The 18,076-nt window shown below is 35.0% G+C and overlaps 1 protein-coding gene across 1 annotated transcript; it reads right to left on the reverse strand.

The window, feature by feature from the left end:
• Window positions 1–8,964: 8,964 nt before the first annotated feature.
• Window positions 8,965–16,914, reverse strand: LOC148978798 (ribonuclease inhibitor-like). Its single transcript, XM_089130722.1, has 4 exons — window positions 16,880–16,914; window positions 16,550–16,753; window positions 11,280–11,438; window positions 8,965–9,897 (listed from the first exon to the last, which is right to left on the reverse strand). The coding sequence occupies exons 1-4, from the start codon at window positions 16,912–16,914 to the stop codon at window positions 9,894–9,896; spliced, it is 402 nt and encodes a 133-aa protein (XP_088986848.1). The 3' UTR covers window positions 8,965–9,893.
• Window positions 16,915–18,076: the final 1,162 nt, after the last annotated feature.

Genomic DNA, 18,076 nt, shown 5'->3' on the forward strand with positions numbered 1-18,076 from the left:
CGTCTAAACGCCCTCCTGTGGTGAATTGTGTGCATTACACTGCTGTTAATTATCTCATTTCTGTTAAAACCTTTTATTAAATTATTTGCATTGATTAAAATCCTTTGATAAATAATTGAAAACCTCTGGCAAACATGTAGTTTTAAAATGAAATATATTTTTGGATGTATAAACTAAGGGAAAATTATGAAAAATTGATTGCATCATTCTCTGTGTATTGTATAATGCCTCCCGATTTGTTAAAATAAACAAATACATTATGTAATTTTAAAAAGTCCAATGTCTTGATCGAACTGTGGTGAATTCATGTGAATTACACTCCTGTTAATTAATTCTACCTAAAAATGTCTACCTACTTCTAGTTAATTCAAGTCAAAGGAAAACTTTGCATTACATTATTTTACATTGATTTCGTGTTAAATAAATCGTTCGTTACCACATGAAACATATGACCCCTTTTATTATTTATGGTATAATTGTACGTACTTTAAAATGTGAATTGAAAACGCCCTCCTGTGGTAAAATGTATTAATTACACCACTGTAACATTTTTTCTACAGCAGTAACTCTAGAGGAAAACTAGCTTGATTAAGAATTATTCTTATAAAGCCCCGTTGATTCAGACGTTTTAATAACAGAAAAAAATATAAGCGCAACAGAATAAAAAATGCAGCGAGAACATTTTAATGTTATTTTGTGTTGAATGTAACAAAATATGGACTTTAATCCACGATGTAGTATTTGTTTTTTTTTTTTTTTTTTTTTTTTTTTATTGAACACACTTATTTACAAAAAAAAGCAATTTACAAAATCTCTCGTTGGGAGACTCATGTGCATAACATAAACAGTTACATTGAACAAAATTCAATAAACAAAATAAAAAACAAATAAATTAAATCAATTAAGCAAAGGCATTTCAGTCCATAAGGCACGTCAAAGTTATTCACAAATATATTATCCTCAGTCTTCATATAATCATAAAATAAAGTTACATGGAAGCTTTACAAATTATAATGACAAATATTTTGAGACATCTTCACATAGAGAATAAATTTTGTCACTGGAGTCTTTCAGAAGTTTCAAAGAAACAAAGTATTCCCTCAGTTCAATTTTAAACACTATTATGGATGGATTTTTATTTTTCCATTTGCATTTATGAATATGGTATTTACCCATAATTGTTATAATATTGTAAATTCTAAAGAGTTCCTTCGGAAGGTTTTCGTTACCAAACAGAATTTGCTCTAACTTCAATTGTAAAATTCTCTCCATTTTTATTTCTAGCCAATTCATGACATCTTGCCAGAATCCTCTTATCACTGGACAAGAGAAGAATAAATGTTCAATAGTTTCATCTTCCTGGGAGCAGAACACACATGGCTCCACTTCAAAACCAAATCTCTTTTTCAGCATTGCTGCTGCTGGATAATATCCATTTATAATTTTGAATTGCATTTCTTTAATTTTAGGAGGTATAGGCCATTTCATGAACTTGATGTATTTATTTGTTATTTTGTCATCATAGTGCCTTATTTTTATATTTTGGTCAAAATCATGAAATAGTCTACATTTTAGTATTTTGCTAATACAATTATTGTTACATTTTTTACTGTTTATGGGAATTTGGTTTAATTGCAATTTAGGCAAATTTACTTGACCTTTGGAATAATGTAAATAATTTCGTATCATATTTAATAAGGCTATTGGTATTGCTTTACATACCTTGTTATAATCCCTTACTAAACTTTGTATATCAAATTTTGTTTTAAAATCCGTAAAACTAAGAAAATTTCCTTGTTCATCTAATATATCAGTGATGAAGATGATTCCCTTTTCAAACCAATTTCTGAAAAAAAGTGTTTTCCTACTAATTGTTATCACTCTGTTATTCCACAAAGTGGAACCATGTGGTGTAAAATTATGAGTAAATACCATCTTCCAGTAATAAAGAACTTGTTTATGATAATCGGACAGTTTTACTGGCAATTTGGATATCTCGAAGTCACACTTTAAAAGGAAATCCAAGCCTCCCACTTTATCAAAAATATTTTTGGGAATATGATACCATAGAGAATCAGGTTTATCTAGAAAGGCTTTAACCCAGTTAACTCTAAAAACTCCAACCATAGATTCAAAATCAATTGTTTTTAACCCTCCTTTATTATAGTCCTTTACAAGTTGTGATTTTTTGATGTAGTGCGTTTTATTACGCCAGATGAATTGGTATATTATAGTGTTTGCTTTTCTTATGTTTTGTGAACTAATATAAAGAGAATAGCTTGGATAAATTAATTTAGAAACCCCTTCTGATTTTGACAATAGGTTACGTCCTAAAATGGTTAAGTCTCTTGTTAACCAATGATTTAAGTTTCTTTTTATTTCTTCAAATTTTTCTGTGATATTTTTGGTTTCTCTTAATGCCAAGTTTTTAGATAGATGAATGCCCAAGTATTTCACATCATTCTTAACTGGAATCATCTCCAAGGTTTCCTCAGTGCAATTATATAAAGGTAATATTTCACATTTCTTTAGATTAAGGCAAAGGCCTGATGCTCTGGAAAAAACAGAAATCACATTTAAAGCCTTCTGAAGAATTGATTTGTCCTTTAGAAATATCACTGTATCGTCAGCAAATTGGACGATGTAGTATTTGTTGGCAAATGTAAAAACCTAAAGATGAAGTGACTTTGCTGTCACCCGGTGTCTTATTTTGGCTTATTTTAGAATGCTCTAAATTACAGTTTTTCCCCATTCATTTCTATGGGTGCCCATTTTTGACCAAAATACAAGATTAAGAAGGTTTTTTTCCACCCACTTAACATTGTAGAATTGAGTCAAAAAAAAAATATATATATTGTGTGTGTTCAGGAGGCAAACTTAGGAAAAGCAGCCAAGTCTTGTACCGCTCAGATCAAGGGAAGTATTTTTAAAAATAAATCAAAACTATTTTGCCCACATTTGTCCAGAATACGGTTTTAGGGTTAAGACGAACATTTGTTTTTATCTTGACGCCCTCCTGTGGTGAACTGTGTGAATTACACTGCTGTCATTTTACCCATAAACATTTAAAGATTTGAGTCAGCGAAATAGATAAATCGACTCTGCAAGAATTCTGGTGTGTGTTCACGTGAAATGAAAAAAGTTCAAACGAATATTATTCTCTCCACGAGGCAAAGGTAACGTTAAGTTAGAGTATAATTTAATATTGAACCAAACATGAATGACGAGTCACGCAGGTCCTGTGCTACTCCGCAGCGGTAAGACCAGAACCAGTATAAAATAGTCCGAATATAAACACTTATTATAGGTGTACCACAGTGATTCAGGATAAGACAAAGCACGATTTGGACAACTGATACATGTACCCGCTCATTATATAAACCTTTGAACATTTTGAACACAAAAAGCTAAGCACTAAAACTGATTGAGCCATCTCTATCATCTGGTTGAGGTGTATTATGCCAAAAAAATCCACTAGATTTCACAACGTCAATCAACAGCACTTGTCACAACACTTCTTCTAACATGGATGTCTAACACTTCTTCTAACATGAAACAAATAAATCACCCCAGCCATGTGAACTGTTTTTGGTGAAATTTTGCAAGCTAAGCATATTACATATTCCACTGTAAGAGCCTTAACTTTACAAAATGATGTTACTTGGTGCTATGAAAAAACTTTAGGATATTTTTAATCATTTTTCAAAAACATGCTCAACCAAATGGTTAATTTGGCACATAACGGTTAACCATCACCCCCCTTTTTGAGAATGGACATTACAATGCACTATTAAAACTTGGTTGTAATTCAAGTATGCTTTGGAATAAAGGCCTAAGTTTAGTCTTGTTTTAAAGAAAACACTCAGCAGATTATTGCTGAAGTAAAAACACTTCAAAAAATAAAAGTATGAAAAGGTTATGGAAGTTTTAAATGTACATTAAATCAAATATACTTTACTAAATATTTCTTTGTTTTATATAAAATATATATTTTACAAAATATTTTTTCCTATAAAATTACTATAAAATCAAAGCCATATATCTAACAAAGTTGTGATCCAAATTTGAAGTTGATATCACAAAAATTGAAGTTCTCATGAGATTTTGTTTAGGCGTAATACCAAAAATGACATAAATTCCATTTAATTTAATTGTATGCATTCTGCTGTAGCAAATTAATATATTTCTGTCCAAATATCACTTCTGTTACAAAATATGGAACCTTGAGACTCAGACCTTTCTGACAATGTGTTTTGTCAAGATTAGAAAAGGTTTTGATCATAATTTGAAAAAGTATGGCAAAGTATGTGTTGAATTCCAGTACCATTTATTACCATTAAAAGGTTTGTTTTTACTTACAATTATTTTTTGCAACACTTTTTCATTAAAAAAAAACACCCTCAATGACATCATCGTCATAAACCGACAGTCTGTAGACTGGTGGTTGATCGAGAAGGGTCTGGCTGCAGACTTGCACTCTCAGACTTGCACGCTCAGACACGAGCGCTTCCGCTGCAAGTGACGTCATTTGCAATCGACACCTGCTCTCCGCTACCTGTGAACTCACGTGCAATCGACGGCGCATAGTGTGTCTCGTGGCGGATTGGGAACAATTCCAATGTCGTTAAAAATCGTTTCTGTAAGTAATAAGTATATATGAAAAGTTCAGATGCAAAAGCCTCTAAATGACATTTGAAATTTTCTCCTTTAATGATGATTTTTATCAAACTTGTATATTTAAGTTTAGTAATTTCACTTAAATAACAATTAATAGGCAATTATCATTGCCATTTAAGAGAAATTACTGAACTTAAATATACAAGTTTGATAAAAATCATCATTAAAGAAGAAAATTTCAAATGGCATTTAGAGGCTTTTGCATCTGAACTCTTCATGTGTATATTTTCACACACATATACCTAAATATAAACGCAATAGGCCTAAATATATGCCTTTGCTTTATAGGCCTGTGATAAATAATACATTTTACCTTTTACACGATTTTTAATCTCTGTTACACAAATATAACGTTAGGCCTAACAAGCCAACCACTCACGGTCTTAAATACATGAAGAAAACTTATTAATAGAGTTGTATATAAACTGGCTTTACATGATTTACACGTTGAAACCACTGTAGTTTGCCGTCCCGTCCTGTTTTACGGTGAAAACATTTTTAGTAAAATACGTTGTGTAAAATACATGCAATATTCGATCATGTTTCGACGTCACGTCTGTACAACAGTCTAATATCAATATTATCAATGGTTTCATTACAGATGCATCATGCACCATTCAGTCATTTTAGTTTCTGAAAGCCCCCTGGTACCACAGTGCACATCATGTTGCGCTTTGTATCACTGCAGTTTATGCCCTTCTCTGAAGCCAACCACCCTGAAAAAAAATAAAGCTACACTGGGAAGGCCATTTAAAAAAAGCAGTTGTTTTCCAAGGTAGATGCATTAAACCATTGGACTGTAATTGGTGCACAAGCACATTTTTACATATTTTTCCTTCAAATAAACATAAGAGGGTACTGCTCTGAAACAGTTCTCTAAACCGTTGTTTTCACTTGCAAATGGGTGTTCACAGACGTGCAATGCTTTTGTCCATATTTGGGCCACAAAAAATGGCAAAGGTGTAAACAGTAATTGTTTTAAACTTATTTTTCTTAAGCTTGAAATGCAATTTACACCTTAAAGGGATAGTTCACCCAAAATTTTAAGTTCTATCGTGGTTTACTCACCCTCACGTTGTTCCAACCCTCTATTTGTTTATTTGTTCTGCTGAACACAAAGAAAGATATTTGGAAGAATGTTTTAATTAAACAGATCTTGATCCCCATTGACTACCATCCTACTATGAAAGTCAATGGGGATCAAGATCTGTTTGATTAAAACATTCTTTCAAATATCTTTCTTTGTGTTCAGCAGAACAAATAAACAAATAGAGGTTTGGAACAACTTGATGGTGAGTAAACGACGATAAAACTTTAATTTTTGGGTGAAGTATCCCTTTAACAAAGCTTTTCTTGCACATGCAAATTTAATTTATGCTTACAATCTTATGTAGCCTACACTTCCACAGATTTTCCCTTACATATGCAAATCTTTTTGGGTTATATATTGATGGGTTTTATAAGTAGTAGTCAACATTAAGTGGATGCAAAAAGTTAATTGAAATTGTCAAAAAAAAAAAAAGAATGGGTATTGTTGTGGTTTTAGGACATCTTTAATGAAAGGTTTTGATCTACTTCAAATGTTTACTGCTGTAATTGTATGGTTTTTATATAGGAACAAGACGTTGCAGACGCCGTTGAGAGATTGGAGAAGGCTGAGTTTCCGCAGGACAGAATCGATGCTCTGGAACCCTTTTGCTTCATCTTTACTGTAATGAATGACATGCAAATGTTTCTTGAACATGTAGTTGATGTCATGAAATTAAAGGTAAACTGTCAAACTATAGAGCAAAGTGAATAATGTGCCAATGTGTTTTTATATATTGTCTATTTGTACCTTGTATTTGTCTGTTTTGCACAGTATGTATACTGTAAATTGACATTTACAATAAAAAGAAAAAACAATACATCAACTTGATGTTTTTCATTTACAAACTGGTCCCACAAAGTTGGGAGCATGAAATTGTCCAAAATGTCTTGAAAATAATTAAAAATAAATAAATAAAAATAGTAAAAAAAATAATTTCTTTCTCAAAGCTGAGTTTTGATTAAGTGATCAATTTATGTACATGTCTTTTCCCACATGATTTTTGGTTGTAGGTTATCCGTAAATTAATGTGGCATTTAAATGCCAGTGTTTCCCAAATGAAACAAGAGCTCTTTGAATGATGTGTGTAATGTAGAGAAATGTGTTTAGAGTTTTGCAAAAAGTTTGATTTTCAAATACAAACAGAGCAAAGCATATAATGCCCTTGTATTTTTGCAGACATGGACTAAAGATTGGGTACATGAATAGTTTCACTGATTGAGCCTCAAATTCCACTTGTAGTGTGGCAATTTGTGTAGCAATTTGAAAAAAAAAAAAAACTGCCAACAAAATGACAAATGACGGCTTAACACGACCAAAATGAGCGTGTCTACGCGTTCAAAAGAAACACGTAAAAAAAAAAAAATCGCCGCGGTCACAATTTCGTTTAAAGACTATTGGCCCCGATCGCGTTCCGTAGAGCAGACGTCGCTTGCAAGTGACGTCACTTGCAGAGGAAGCGCTCGTGTCTGACGTCACTTGCAGAGGAAGCGCTCGTGTCTGAGCGTGCAAGTCCGAGAGTGCAAGTGACGTCACTTGTCTGCAGCCAGACGCTATTGGGTTGATCTGGAATACACATTTTATGGTAAAAAATTCTTCCATGTAGTTCCGTTCACAACCTTTGGCGAACGGTCCTCTCACTTTAGAAATCCTGACATCATTGCTGACTTTGAAATTAAATGCAGGCTTCTCTGTCTGTATCACCATACAAGTTTTGAAACACTTGAACCTCATTTGTGTTTTATGGCACAATATGGCTGCCGTCGCATCATCCAAGGGGATTCAGCATACTGGTGGTGGTTGAGGAGATTCCCCTCTCTATATAAAGCGCTTTGAGTGCCGAGAAAATTGCTGTATAAATGTAATGAATTATTATTATTTACTCTGTCTGTAACGGTCACCAGCTGGAGTGCCCTTTTGAGCCAGCAGAGGGCACTCCAGATAAGACTATTATCACTCACAAACTACAGTTCCCAGAACTCACTGCCCGGACTCATCATCACTGATCACATTCACCTGTACCTCATTCACTGATTGCATTCACCAAAAATCATAAACATGGTCTTGTTAGATTCAGGGCGTCATGCCGAATCAACTGATATCCAATATTCCCAGTTCGGCCATTTTGGCTGTCGGACATTTTGAATTATGTGATAAAAAGCTGTATTTTTGAACGCATGAACGAATTGTTACGAAACTCGGTATGGGTCATCAGTGCGATGTCCTGAAGGAGCCTGAGAAGTTTCGAAACAGCGCCATCTAGTGGTAAAATAAATTTTTCAAATGCTTTTAACTCTGGCTGTAGTTGACTTATTTTGCGCTATAACATAACATGCTATACTTAACGAATGCATTGGTGTAACATTACGAAACTCAGTTTGTGCCATCAGCACCATCCCCTGAAGGTACTCAGAAGATTTCAAGACAGCGCCACCTTTTGGTCAAAGTTATAACAAAATTTCTAATAATGCTTATAACTTTTGAATAAATCTGCATATTTTAATGCGACTGGTCTGAAGGTTGTAAAAGGTCGATTTTGTAACTACGCCACCTATTGGTTGAAAGTGATAATCCATTTAATCACATTTTTAGATAATTGTATGTGATTTTTCAGCCATTTTGCCTAAATTCATCTTTAAATGTCTTCAATTGCTATTTGCTGCAGTTGGTCTGACACATGTTGGCATGTTTTGTCGTCTGATTGTGCTTGGCCCCGGTAATTGCTACTTGCAGCTATATTTAAAGTTTAACTTGCAATCTGACAATCTTGCTCACCAAAAAGCAGGGCCGGTGCGTTAAAAGAACTAAGCGGCTCCCAATCTATTTTTTCACTTTGTTATTACTATCATTTAGTATAACAACCAACTTTCCATTTAAACTGAGACTTACAGTGGTAACTTCCGTCTGAAGACTGATCTCAGTTTGACCACCAGCTGTCCCGAGGAGAAACATGAGGCGAATATTTGCCTCATAACCTTCATAAACCTGTTGAGAACTGAGAGATTGTAGTTAAGCACAATGAATGAACAGTTATTATACCTTACCTCAAGGCTCCAGCTAGGATAAGTTCAATCAAGGAGGATTTCAGAATAAATGAACATTATGTAAACTGGAGGGAGTTTGTCAGCTGGCCAATCTGGAGGATTTATGAGATACTGGATAACTTGTAGAGCGCATTATCAACACAAGGAAGACACAGGTGCAATACAATCTTTTTTTTATTATTAAATGAATCAGCTATACAAAATCTAAATGTAAGTTTTTAAAAATAATTACATACTAATTATATACACTAACATCATCTATTTGATGGTTTAGACTTACACAAAGCTTAATGTATAATTTGCTAGTCTTTTGCGGGCCGTTTCGGGAGGCACACACACACACACACACACACACACACACACACAAGAGCCACCTTGAAGTTGAAAACAGCATCTCTCGCCAGTATTAGTTTCAACTATCACAGATTGAGCTGATTCTGACGTGAAGTTTGTGTTTTAGGAAGGAAGGAAAGCTCTCTGCTGTGAAGGAAAGGAAGCTGCGCTAGATGGAACGTGGATAGTTAAAGTTTGACCTCAAATATCTTCTTTTTATAATCATTGGAAGCCAGAATCAAAAATAAAATTTGATTAATATCACAGTCCTAAAGTGTAACCAGACTAAATATTTGTTTAGGGACTCTCTCTCTCTCTCACACACACACACTCTCTCTCTCTCTCTCTGATTGAGAATATAACAAAAAACACACAAATGGTTTAATATTATCCCATGTCACATAGCGTGATTAAGATGAAAGGGCAGTGATAAACCCATAAAGTCATGAAATCTACATGATTCACGCGAGTCATGATTTTAGGCCTATTATTCCGAAAGAATCTCATCCCTGAAAATGTCCACAAATGGAAAATGACAGCAAGGCATAAAGAAATCGTGTAGCACACAACAATGTCATATCACTTGAAACGTTGGAGTGGCAAATTTGGCAATGACGGTTATGATTAGTAATATTTTGATTGCTTCAATATAGATGAGTTAAATTCCAATATCATCATGATTGAGCGCTTATACTAAAGACTTCTTTATTCTTGCTTCATCTCAGCTCTGACTAAGATCTTCTCAATCCATTTCACCTGTAAATAAAATAAAATAATCATTTGTAAGAGTACAACACCAACAATAATCATTCAATATCACTTAAGTGTACATGTATATTTCTAATAATGCTGTTTACATTACATAAGAGCTATGATAAACTTTAAAGCAGTTTAAATTTGCCATTAAATACATGCATTTCTGTATTATCACTTTGAATTCATAAGATGTAGGTTTTAAATGGTCTCGCCAAATCTCACCAAAATCCCTGTTAATTTTAAAGATATAAAACTGATAATGTCAGTTTATGTTTGAATATAGAATGTAAATTTTTGTACAGACATCAGATCCTCACACATTTCTTAGAGTTTGAAAAGTAAAGAAAGCCTAAAGCAATGTGATGTGATGCTTGTCAAAGTAAAAACACACAAGAGACGGAGACATTGATCATGTGAGGCTGGATGGCTGTGAGCTGAAGCTGGAATCTGCTCTGATTATTCCTGCGTTCTACAATCTCTGTACAACTATCAGTCTAATTTTGTTATAATAAATTCTAATGATTTTCTACTGATGCAATTCATAAATCTTGTTCAATAAAGTTGTTTATTCTTTAGTTTTTCCTCCAGAAATCACTAAAGTACAAGCCCCGCCCCCCAGCTGATTCAAGAGATTTCATTTCATCCTTCATTTATACAACGCTTTTTACAATAGAGATTTTACAAAGCAGCTTTACAGTCATAATAAGAAAATTAAAGCAACATTTAAACAAGCAGTTCAAGAAGAAAGCCATTGTCCAGTTTAAGTAAGTTCAGGGGTGATTAATTTCCATTGTAAAAATAATTTATAGGGCCATTTACACGACACAGTTTTAACAGAAAACTTTGAATCAATTCTGGTCGTCCATTTTCATGACACAAGAACTTGAGAACGCAAACTTTGAAACAGGTTTCTAAGTGCAAGTTTTTGAAAAAGATATCATTATCTCTGTGTAAACTTCAAAAACATGAAAACGGTGAAGCCGTACACATGAATATATCATGTTAAGTCTAGGTATGTGCATATGAATGTGTGTTTGCATGGCGCACACTCTTTCTTTACGAAGTGATATCGCCAACTACTTTTCTGGTCTGCATAATGCAGCATTTTTAGTCTTTGTTTTTACCTTACTAAAAGTTATGTAGCACATCATGGTAGAGAGTATTAGTTTTTTTTCTGAAGTCTGATCTTTCTTGGCAGGAGACTGTGATTGGCCAATGATGTTGAATTAGCTGTGGGGTGGGCTTGTGCTTTACTGGTTTCCAATCTATTTAAATTTTGCCCACATTGTTTCAATAAAACTTAATGATATTTTCCTTGCACAAATGTTGAAAGACTGTCAGAGATAATGAAAGTATCTTTAACATCACTGATGTTTACTCACCTCAGTGTACAGTTTGAGTCTCGTAACACGTCTCTGAGCTGCTTTGAGTCTCTGATCTTATTGCCGCTCAGATCAAGCTCTTTTAAAAACTGCAGTGCATTTGAGTTCGTCAAAGACTGAGTTAAAGCAGAAACATCTGTAATGCCACAGTTCCATAGTCTAGAACGAGACAAACAAAGATCATCTTACTTTCACCAGATCACAAAACACAACTAAGGTGAATTATTTTCCACAAATACACTGTAAACTGTCTTTTCAGGAGAGACTGAGAATAAACGTATTGAACACTTTGTTGAAGTGTTTGTTAAAGAGATTCTCCTCACAAGGTTACAGTTGGTTTATAGATGATGTTATGGTTTATTGTTTATAAAGTTTCTCTCATCAACACCTATCGTTTTGCTTCAGAAGACTTTAATTTATCAACTGGGGTGGAATGGATAACCGCTGTGTTTGCTTTGTGTGTTTTCTGAAGAATCATCTTTGAGGTCCACTACACTTGTATAGACTCATAGAGACAGATTATTACTCTAAAAATATTGGAGTTCATCTGAAGAAAGTCATATAAAGCTGAAATGGCATGAGGGTGTGTAAATGATAACATTTTCAGTTTTGGGTTGAGTATCTCTTTATCGCTACACTACACTACACTTTTGGTAAAAATTAAAGGGAACCCCGACTAGTGAGGCATGTTGGCCTTATAAGATTAACGTGGGCGTCGGCTATAAAAAGGTGATACAAAAACACTCCAAATGTTTTTGATTTTAATAAAAAAAGTCGAAAATCCGTTCACTCGAGGCCGCCATAGTTATTTACGTCTCAAAGCATTCTGGGTAGTGACGTGTAAAGGTTGTTGCTGGCCCAGTTTTGACAGTAGCGAGATGAACACGTCTGCCGTTCAGCCTTTTCAGTTTGAACCCGAGCGCACAGTAGGCTTAAATCAAGAGAATAAATGCAGAAAACGATAGGCATACTCAATAGTTACATGAAAATTAAGATTATCAGAGAGTTGAAGAAGCGAGAGTGGGGCAAAATAGATGGTGTCTGCGGCAGTGGCCAATGCCAAGCGAGAACGAGAGCGTTTGCTGTAAAGAGCTCCACTTTTTGTCAGCAGCTGTCCAGGGTAGGCTGTATAGATCAGACGATCGTACTATCAGTATAAATAATTTAATAAGTCATCTACCGCCATCGTGTGCTTCCCTAAGCAGTCACTCACTGTTGAACGCATATAGAAATAGCTGCTCTCGGACCTTGTTCAAAATCCTGCCGCGCCACAGAGCACCATTAGGTTACATAGTTTTATATTAAATTTAAATTATTTGTCTCAAATCGTTATTATGTATTTACCCACATAGCAAACAGATCCGGAACGGATCTGCCGCGGAGGTAAGAACCAGGTCCGGAACGGGGTCCACTTGCACAGCGCAACGGATCCGGAACAGATCCGGATTGCGGATCCAGACTAGATCCGCGGCAGACCCTATCCGGATCCGATCTGGACCCGTTCATTTTGGAATGAAAACCTATCAGATCACTCATTCAAAACTAGTAATCTGGCCAAAACTACAAAAATATTTCAAATCTATTGGTGGGCCAACATTAGATAGACTGCCCACTAAACAACATGATGTCCAAAAGATGTCTTTTCAACGTCTTTGTCACAAAAGTCGGATGCTGAAAAGACGTCCACTGAGGAGCCAGAATCAAAGTTTTTATGACGTGTTTTTTTGACGTGTTCTGCACGTCCGATGTAGACGTTCATCGAACCTTCGTACAAGTTTAAAAACTAGGTCAAATGTGGCCATCGTGTTTAAAACTCATGTTTATATCAATGTCATTTCCTTACATTGTTTAGATGAGGTTTAGATGTTGTTATGTTTCATTTTAAGAAACCATTGTGGTGAGTGTTTGCTTTAGTTGGGCTCTTGGTCCCAATTCTTCTTACTTTAACTTCTCTTTGGTTGTTGTAACTGTGTGTTTGTATAACACTATTGTTGTTGCATAGAAAGCCAAGAAAAAGTAAAATCATCTGTCATCAGCTCCTTGTTGATGATGACAAAAACACAAAGCGAGCTTTTAATGATGTGTGTAGACTTTTGTCCTTATATCTGCTGTTTATAACCACCTATTTTGTGGAATTGCGTTATTTGGACCAGCACCATTACAATTGTTGCTTATTTGAAGGTCAATAAAAATCATGTGTACTCAGTGTTTTGAGCAAATATGTCACATAGTCACACACAGACATCATGATTTTGCATATGATTCTCAACAACGGTGACAACCAAAACAAAAAAAGCTTGGGAATCAAGGATTTTTTGTACTTTGAAAACTACCCATCATGCATTGCAGCATGAAGCTTTTTTTATTGTCACCGTTCTTGTGAAACATACGCAAAATCTTGATGTATGTGTGTGACTATAAGGTACATTTCCTAATAACATTGTTTAACAAGCTTTTTTTTTATTCACCTTCTAATAAGTGCTAATTTTATTTTATACAAATAACACAGTTCCACAAGATAGGTGGTTATAAATGGCAGAAATAAAGACTAAAGTCTAAACACAACATCAAATGCTCACTTTGTGACTTAGCAATGATAATCAACAAGCTGATGCCAGCATCTCACTTTTTCTTGGCTTTCTGTGCAACAACAATAGTGTTATACAATCACACAGTTACTACAACCAAAGTAAAGTTAAAGATGAATTGGGACCAAGAGCCCAACTAAAGCAAACACTCATCACCACAATGGTTTCTTAAAATGAAACATATCAACATCTAAACCTCATCTAAACAATGTAAGGAAATGACATTGATATAAACATGAGTTTTAAACACGATGGCCACATTTGACCTAGTTTTTAAACTTGTACGAAGGTTCGATGAACGTCTACATCGGACGTGCAGAACACGTCAAAAAAACACGTCATAAAAACTTTGATTCTGGCTCCTCAGTGGACGTCTTTTCAGCATCCGACTTTTGTGACAAAGACGTTGAAAAGACATCTTTTGGACATCATGTTGTTTAGTGGGCAGTCTATCTAATGTTGGCCCACCAATAGATTTGAAATATTTTTGTAGTTTTGGCCAGATTACTAGTTTTGAATGAGTGATCTGATTTCATTCCAAAATGAACGGGTCCAGATCGGATCCGGATAGGGTCTGCCGCGGATCTAGTCTGGATCCGCAATCCGGATCTGTTCCGGATCCGTTGCGCTGTGCAAGTGGACTCCGTTCCGGACCTGGTTCTTACCTCCGCGGCAGATCCGTTCCGGATCTGTTTGCTATGTGGGTACTGAGTCCACCCTGCACAGCAATTAGAGCTGTAATCAACCAAAGAAATCCTTAGTCGACCAAAGTCGTGTCCTGCCCAACGATTAGGCTAGTCGACCTAAAAAAATAAAAAATAAAAAAAGACGGGATGATTGGATTGAACATTTTTTAACAATTGTCATAGAGCATTTATAAAATAAAAACGAAAAAACATCAAAAATACATAAAACTATAATAATAATAGAATTCTTTGCATATTGAGTGATTTTTTAACTGCAAAGTGAGGAGCTCTGTATAGTAACAATCGCGCACCTGACCACTGCTACACGCTACAAAAAATTGCTATCTGCCACATAATGAAAAATCCTAACAAAAGCTCTCGTTATACAGGCTGTATATTCATCTTTACTTTCAAAGCTATGGGTTAACTTTTGTCCAGCCGATCTATGCGTTTTAAATCAAACGCACACAAAAACAAAAGCCCAAAAAACAATCCTAATAATAATTAGCTGTATTGTAGGACCACATATAGTTTTATTTTCGTTTTGTTATATTATTTAGGCTATTTTCGATTGCGTAAAGTGTACAAATAAAAACAAAAACATATCAAGAAAACACAATCTACTGAGTCAGCATGATAAAGATGACGTGCTCTTTTTTCCCAAGTGCGTCCACGCCGCATCGAGATAAAAACATACAGTGTATAAAAACCTAAAAACCAAAACAAGTAGCGTTCTAACTGAATGAATACAGCTAAACTATATCGCTTACTGAGCGCGCAGCAGCAACGCAGACAGCCTCAGGTGCAAACCGAGTGTTTATGTGTGTGCGCTAAACTGTGGCGCTGTTACAAAATAGCCTAAATTAAAGTATTTAAAGTTGGGGATAAAACATAGGCTAATTATATTTAGAATACAGTAATATATACCTGCTTATAAAGGAATAAATATCAAGGAGTAAATCATTGAAATCATTCTATAAGTAAAAAAAAAATGCAACAATAAGAATGTCAGTCGACCAAGACTGATTAGTCGACTAAACGGCTAAAGTTGACAGCAATATACATTTAAGATTACATTTATTTACAGAAATCAGCTGGTTGAATGAAAATGGCTGATGTTACCGAATTTTCAGGTGTTGATATTCTCAATTCATTCAGTTAACTAACTCATCTAGCTAGCCGGTACGTTGGAAAAAACAATAAACGAAGCAGCTACAGCAGCTAGGCTCAACCGACTGCAACCATTACACGTCACTACCCAGAATGCATTGAGACATAAATAACTATGGCGGCCTACCAGTGAATGGATTTTTTACTTTTTTTTTTATAAAATCAAAAACATTTGGAGTGTTTTTGTATCACCTTTTTATATCTGACGCCCACGTTAATCTTATAAGGCCAACATGCCTCACTAGTCGGGGTTCCCTTTAAAACTAACTACTGGAGTCACTTTTCTCTGTGTAAGTGTGTATGATGCAGGTAGCCTAATGTCCAATGAAATCCACACAAACAGCTCTAACATACAGTTCAATATTACAGGTTTATCAAAGTGTATAAGGGTTATTTTGTAAATTAATAATAAAAAAATGCATAGTGTAGCTTTAAAAATGATGATTGTTTTAGTCGTTTTGATCTCAGGCACAAAGCACAACCAGGCCTGGATATATGGGGTTTGAGCTTCTGTTGATCTCTAAACTAGACAGAGCACTTCCAGCACTTCTAAACAGATGAGAAGAGTTTTGAAATAGACGAAATTGCTACAGATGTATAAATGTATTTATTTGGCTTTCAAAAGTGTGTGTGTGTGTGTGTGTGTGTGTGTGTTATTAGATTCCATATATCTGCAAAAGGAAAGAGTCAAATAACAGATGTGCATCTCATAAACGTGATTCTGAACTACAGGAATATTAATATTAAACAAAATATAATATCCAAAATGTGGTTTATGTCCACAAGAGAAGTTTGAGAACCACTGTTGTGTGTGAATGTTACTGACCTCAATTTCTCCAGTTTACAGTGTGAATCCTTTAGTACGTCACATAAGTGATTCACTCCTGAGTCTCCTAGTTTATTCCTGCTCAGGCCCAGACCTCTCAGGTGTGATGGGTTTGATTTCAGAGCTGAAGTCAGGATGAGACTCTGTTTCTCTGTAATACTGCATTCACTCAGACTGAAGACAGAAAGAGAAAAGACTGAAATGCTTCATCAGGCACTTAGTTTATTCCCCATACTCTGTTTTTAAGGCTGTCACACTAGTTCTGTGTGCTGGAAGATGTTGATTCTCCTCTTTCATTTTTCAACAATATCTTTTGTCAGTTTTCTTTACTCTTTATCACAGCAGGAGATTCTGCAGAACGACATCTACACAATCAGTACATTGTATCAAATTATTCAACTTTAATGCAATAGACCTTAGTCAGATTAGACTCCATATTGAATATTATGTAAATGAAAATGAGGTTGTGAGAAAAATTAAAATATACACTAGTACAATAAGATTTATTACTAGTTAAAAGACATTTAAAATAAAGTGTAACAGAAGGTGTCGAGCTATAAACACTATTACTAGAGTCCTGTTGTCTTAAAATAAACTGTAAACTGTAATATCACAGTAACTGCTGTACAGTATAATGTTACTAACTATAGTTTCTCCAGTTTGCACTGTGGGTTCATCAGTAGATCACTGAGGTTCTTCACTCCTGAGTCTCCTAGTTTATTCTCACTCAGGCCCAGATGTCTCAGGTGTGATGGGTTTGATTTCAGAGCTGAAGTCAGGATGAGACTCTGTTTCTCTGTAATACTGCAACTATACAGACTGAAGACAGAAAGAGAAAAGACTGAAATGCTTCATCAGGCACTTAGTTTATTCCCCATACTCTGTTTTTAAGGCTGTCACACTAGTTCTGTGTGCTGGAAGATGTCGATTCTCCTCTTTCATTTTTCAACAATATCTTTTGTCAATTTTCTTTACTCTTTATCACAGCAGGAGATTCTGCAGAACAACATCTACACAATCAGTACATTGTATCAAATTATTCAACTTTAATGCAATAGACCTTAGTCAGATTAGACTCCATATTGAATATTATGTAAATGAAAATGAGGTTGTGAGAAAAATTAAAATATACACTGGTACAATAAGATTTATTACTAGTTAAAAGACATTTAAAATAAAGTGTAACAGAAGGTGCCGAGCTATAAACACTATTACTTGAGTCCTGTTGTCTTAAAAATAAACTGTAAACTGTAATATCACAGTAACTGCTGTACAGTATAATGTTACTAACTATAGTTTCTCCAGTTTGCACTGTGGGTTCATCAGTAGATCACTGAGGTTCTTCACTCCTGAGTCTCCTAGTTTATTCTCACTCAGGTTCAGATCTCTCAGGTGTGATGGGTTTGATTTCAGAGCTGAAGTCAGGATGAGACTCTGTTTCTCTGTAATACTGCATTCACTCAGACTGAAGACAGAAAGAGAAAAGACTGAAATGCTTCATCAGGCACTTAGTTTATTCCCCATACT

This window comes from Pimephales promelas, chromosome 5 (assembly GCF_988280905.1).
Source record: "Pimephales promelas chromosome 5, fPimPro1.hap1.1, whole genome shotgun sequence".
In the NCBI taxonomy this organism is placed as follows: Eukaryota; Metazoa; Chordata; class Actinopteri; order Cypriniformes; family Leuciscidae; genus Pimephales; species Pimephales promelas.

What these genes read in the sequence shown, in the direction of transcription:
- LOC148978798 (XM_089130722.1), bottom strand. Translation starts at nt 16,914, where the DNA reads ATGTCGTTCTGCAGAATCTCCTGCTGTGATAAAGA. An exon ending in ATCTCCTGCTGTGATAAAGA is followed by an intron (nt 16,754 to 16,879) that starts GTAAAGAAAACT and finishes TGCCTGATGAAG; the next exon opens with CATTTCAGTCTTTTCTCTTT. An exon ending in TGTAAACTGGAGAAATTGAG is followed by an intron (nt 11,439 to 16,549) that starts GTCAGTAACATT and finishes GTCTCGTTCTAG; the next exon opens with ACTATGGAACTGTGGCATTA.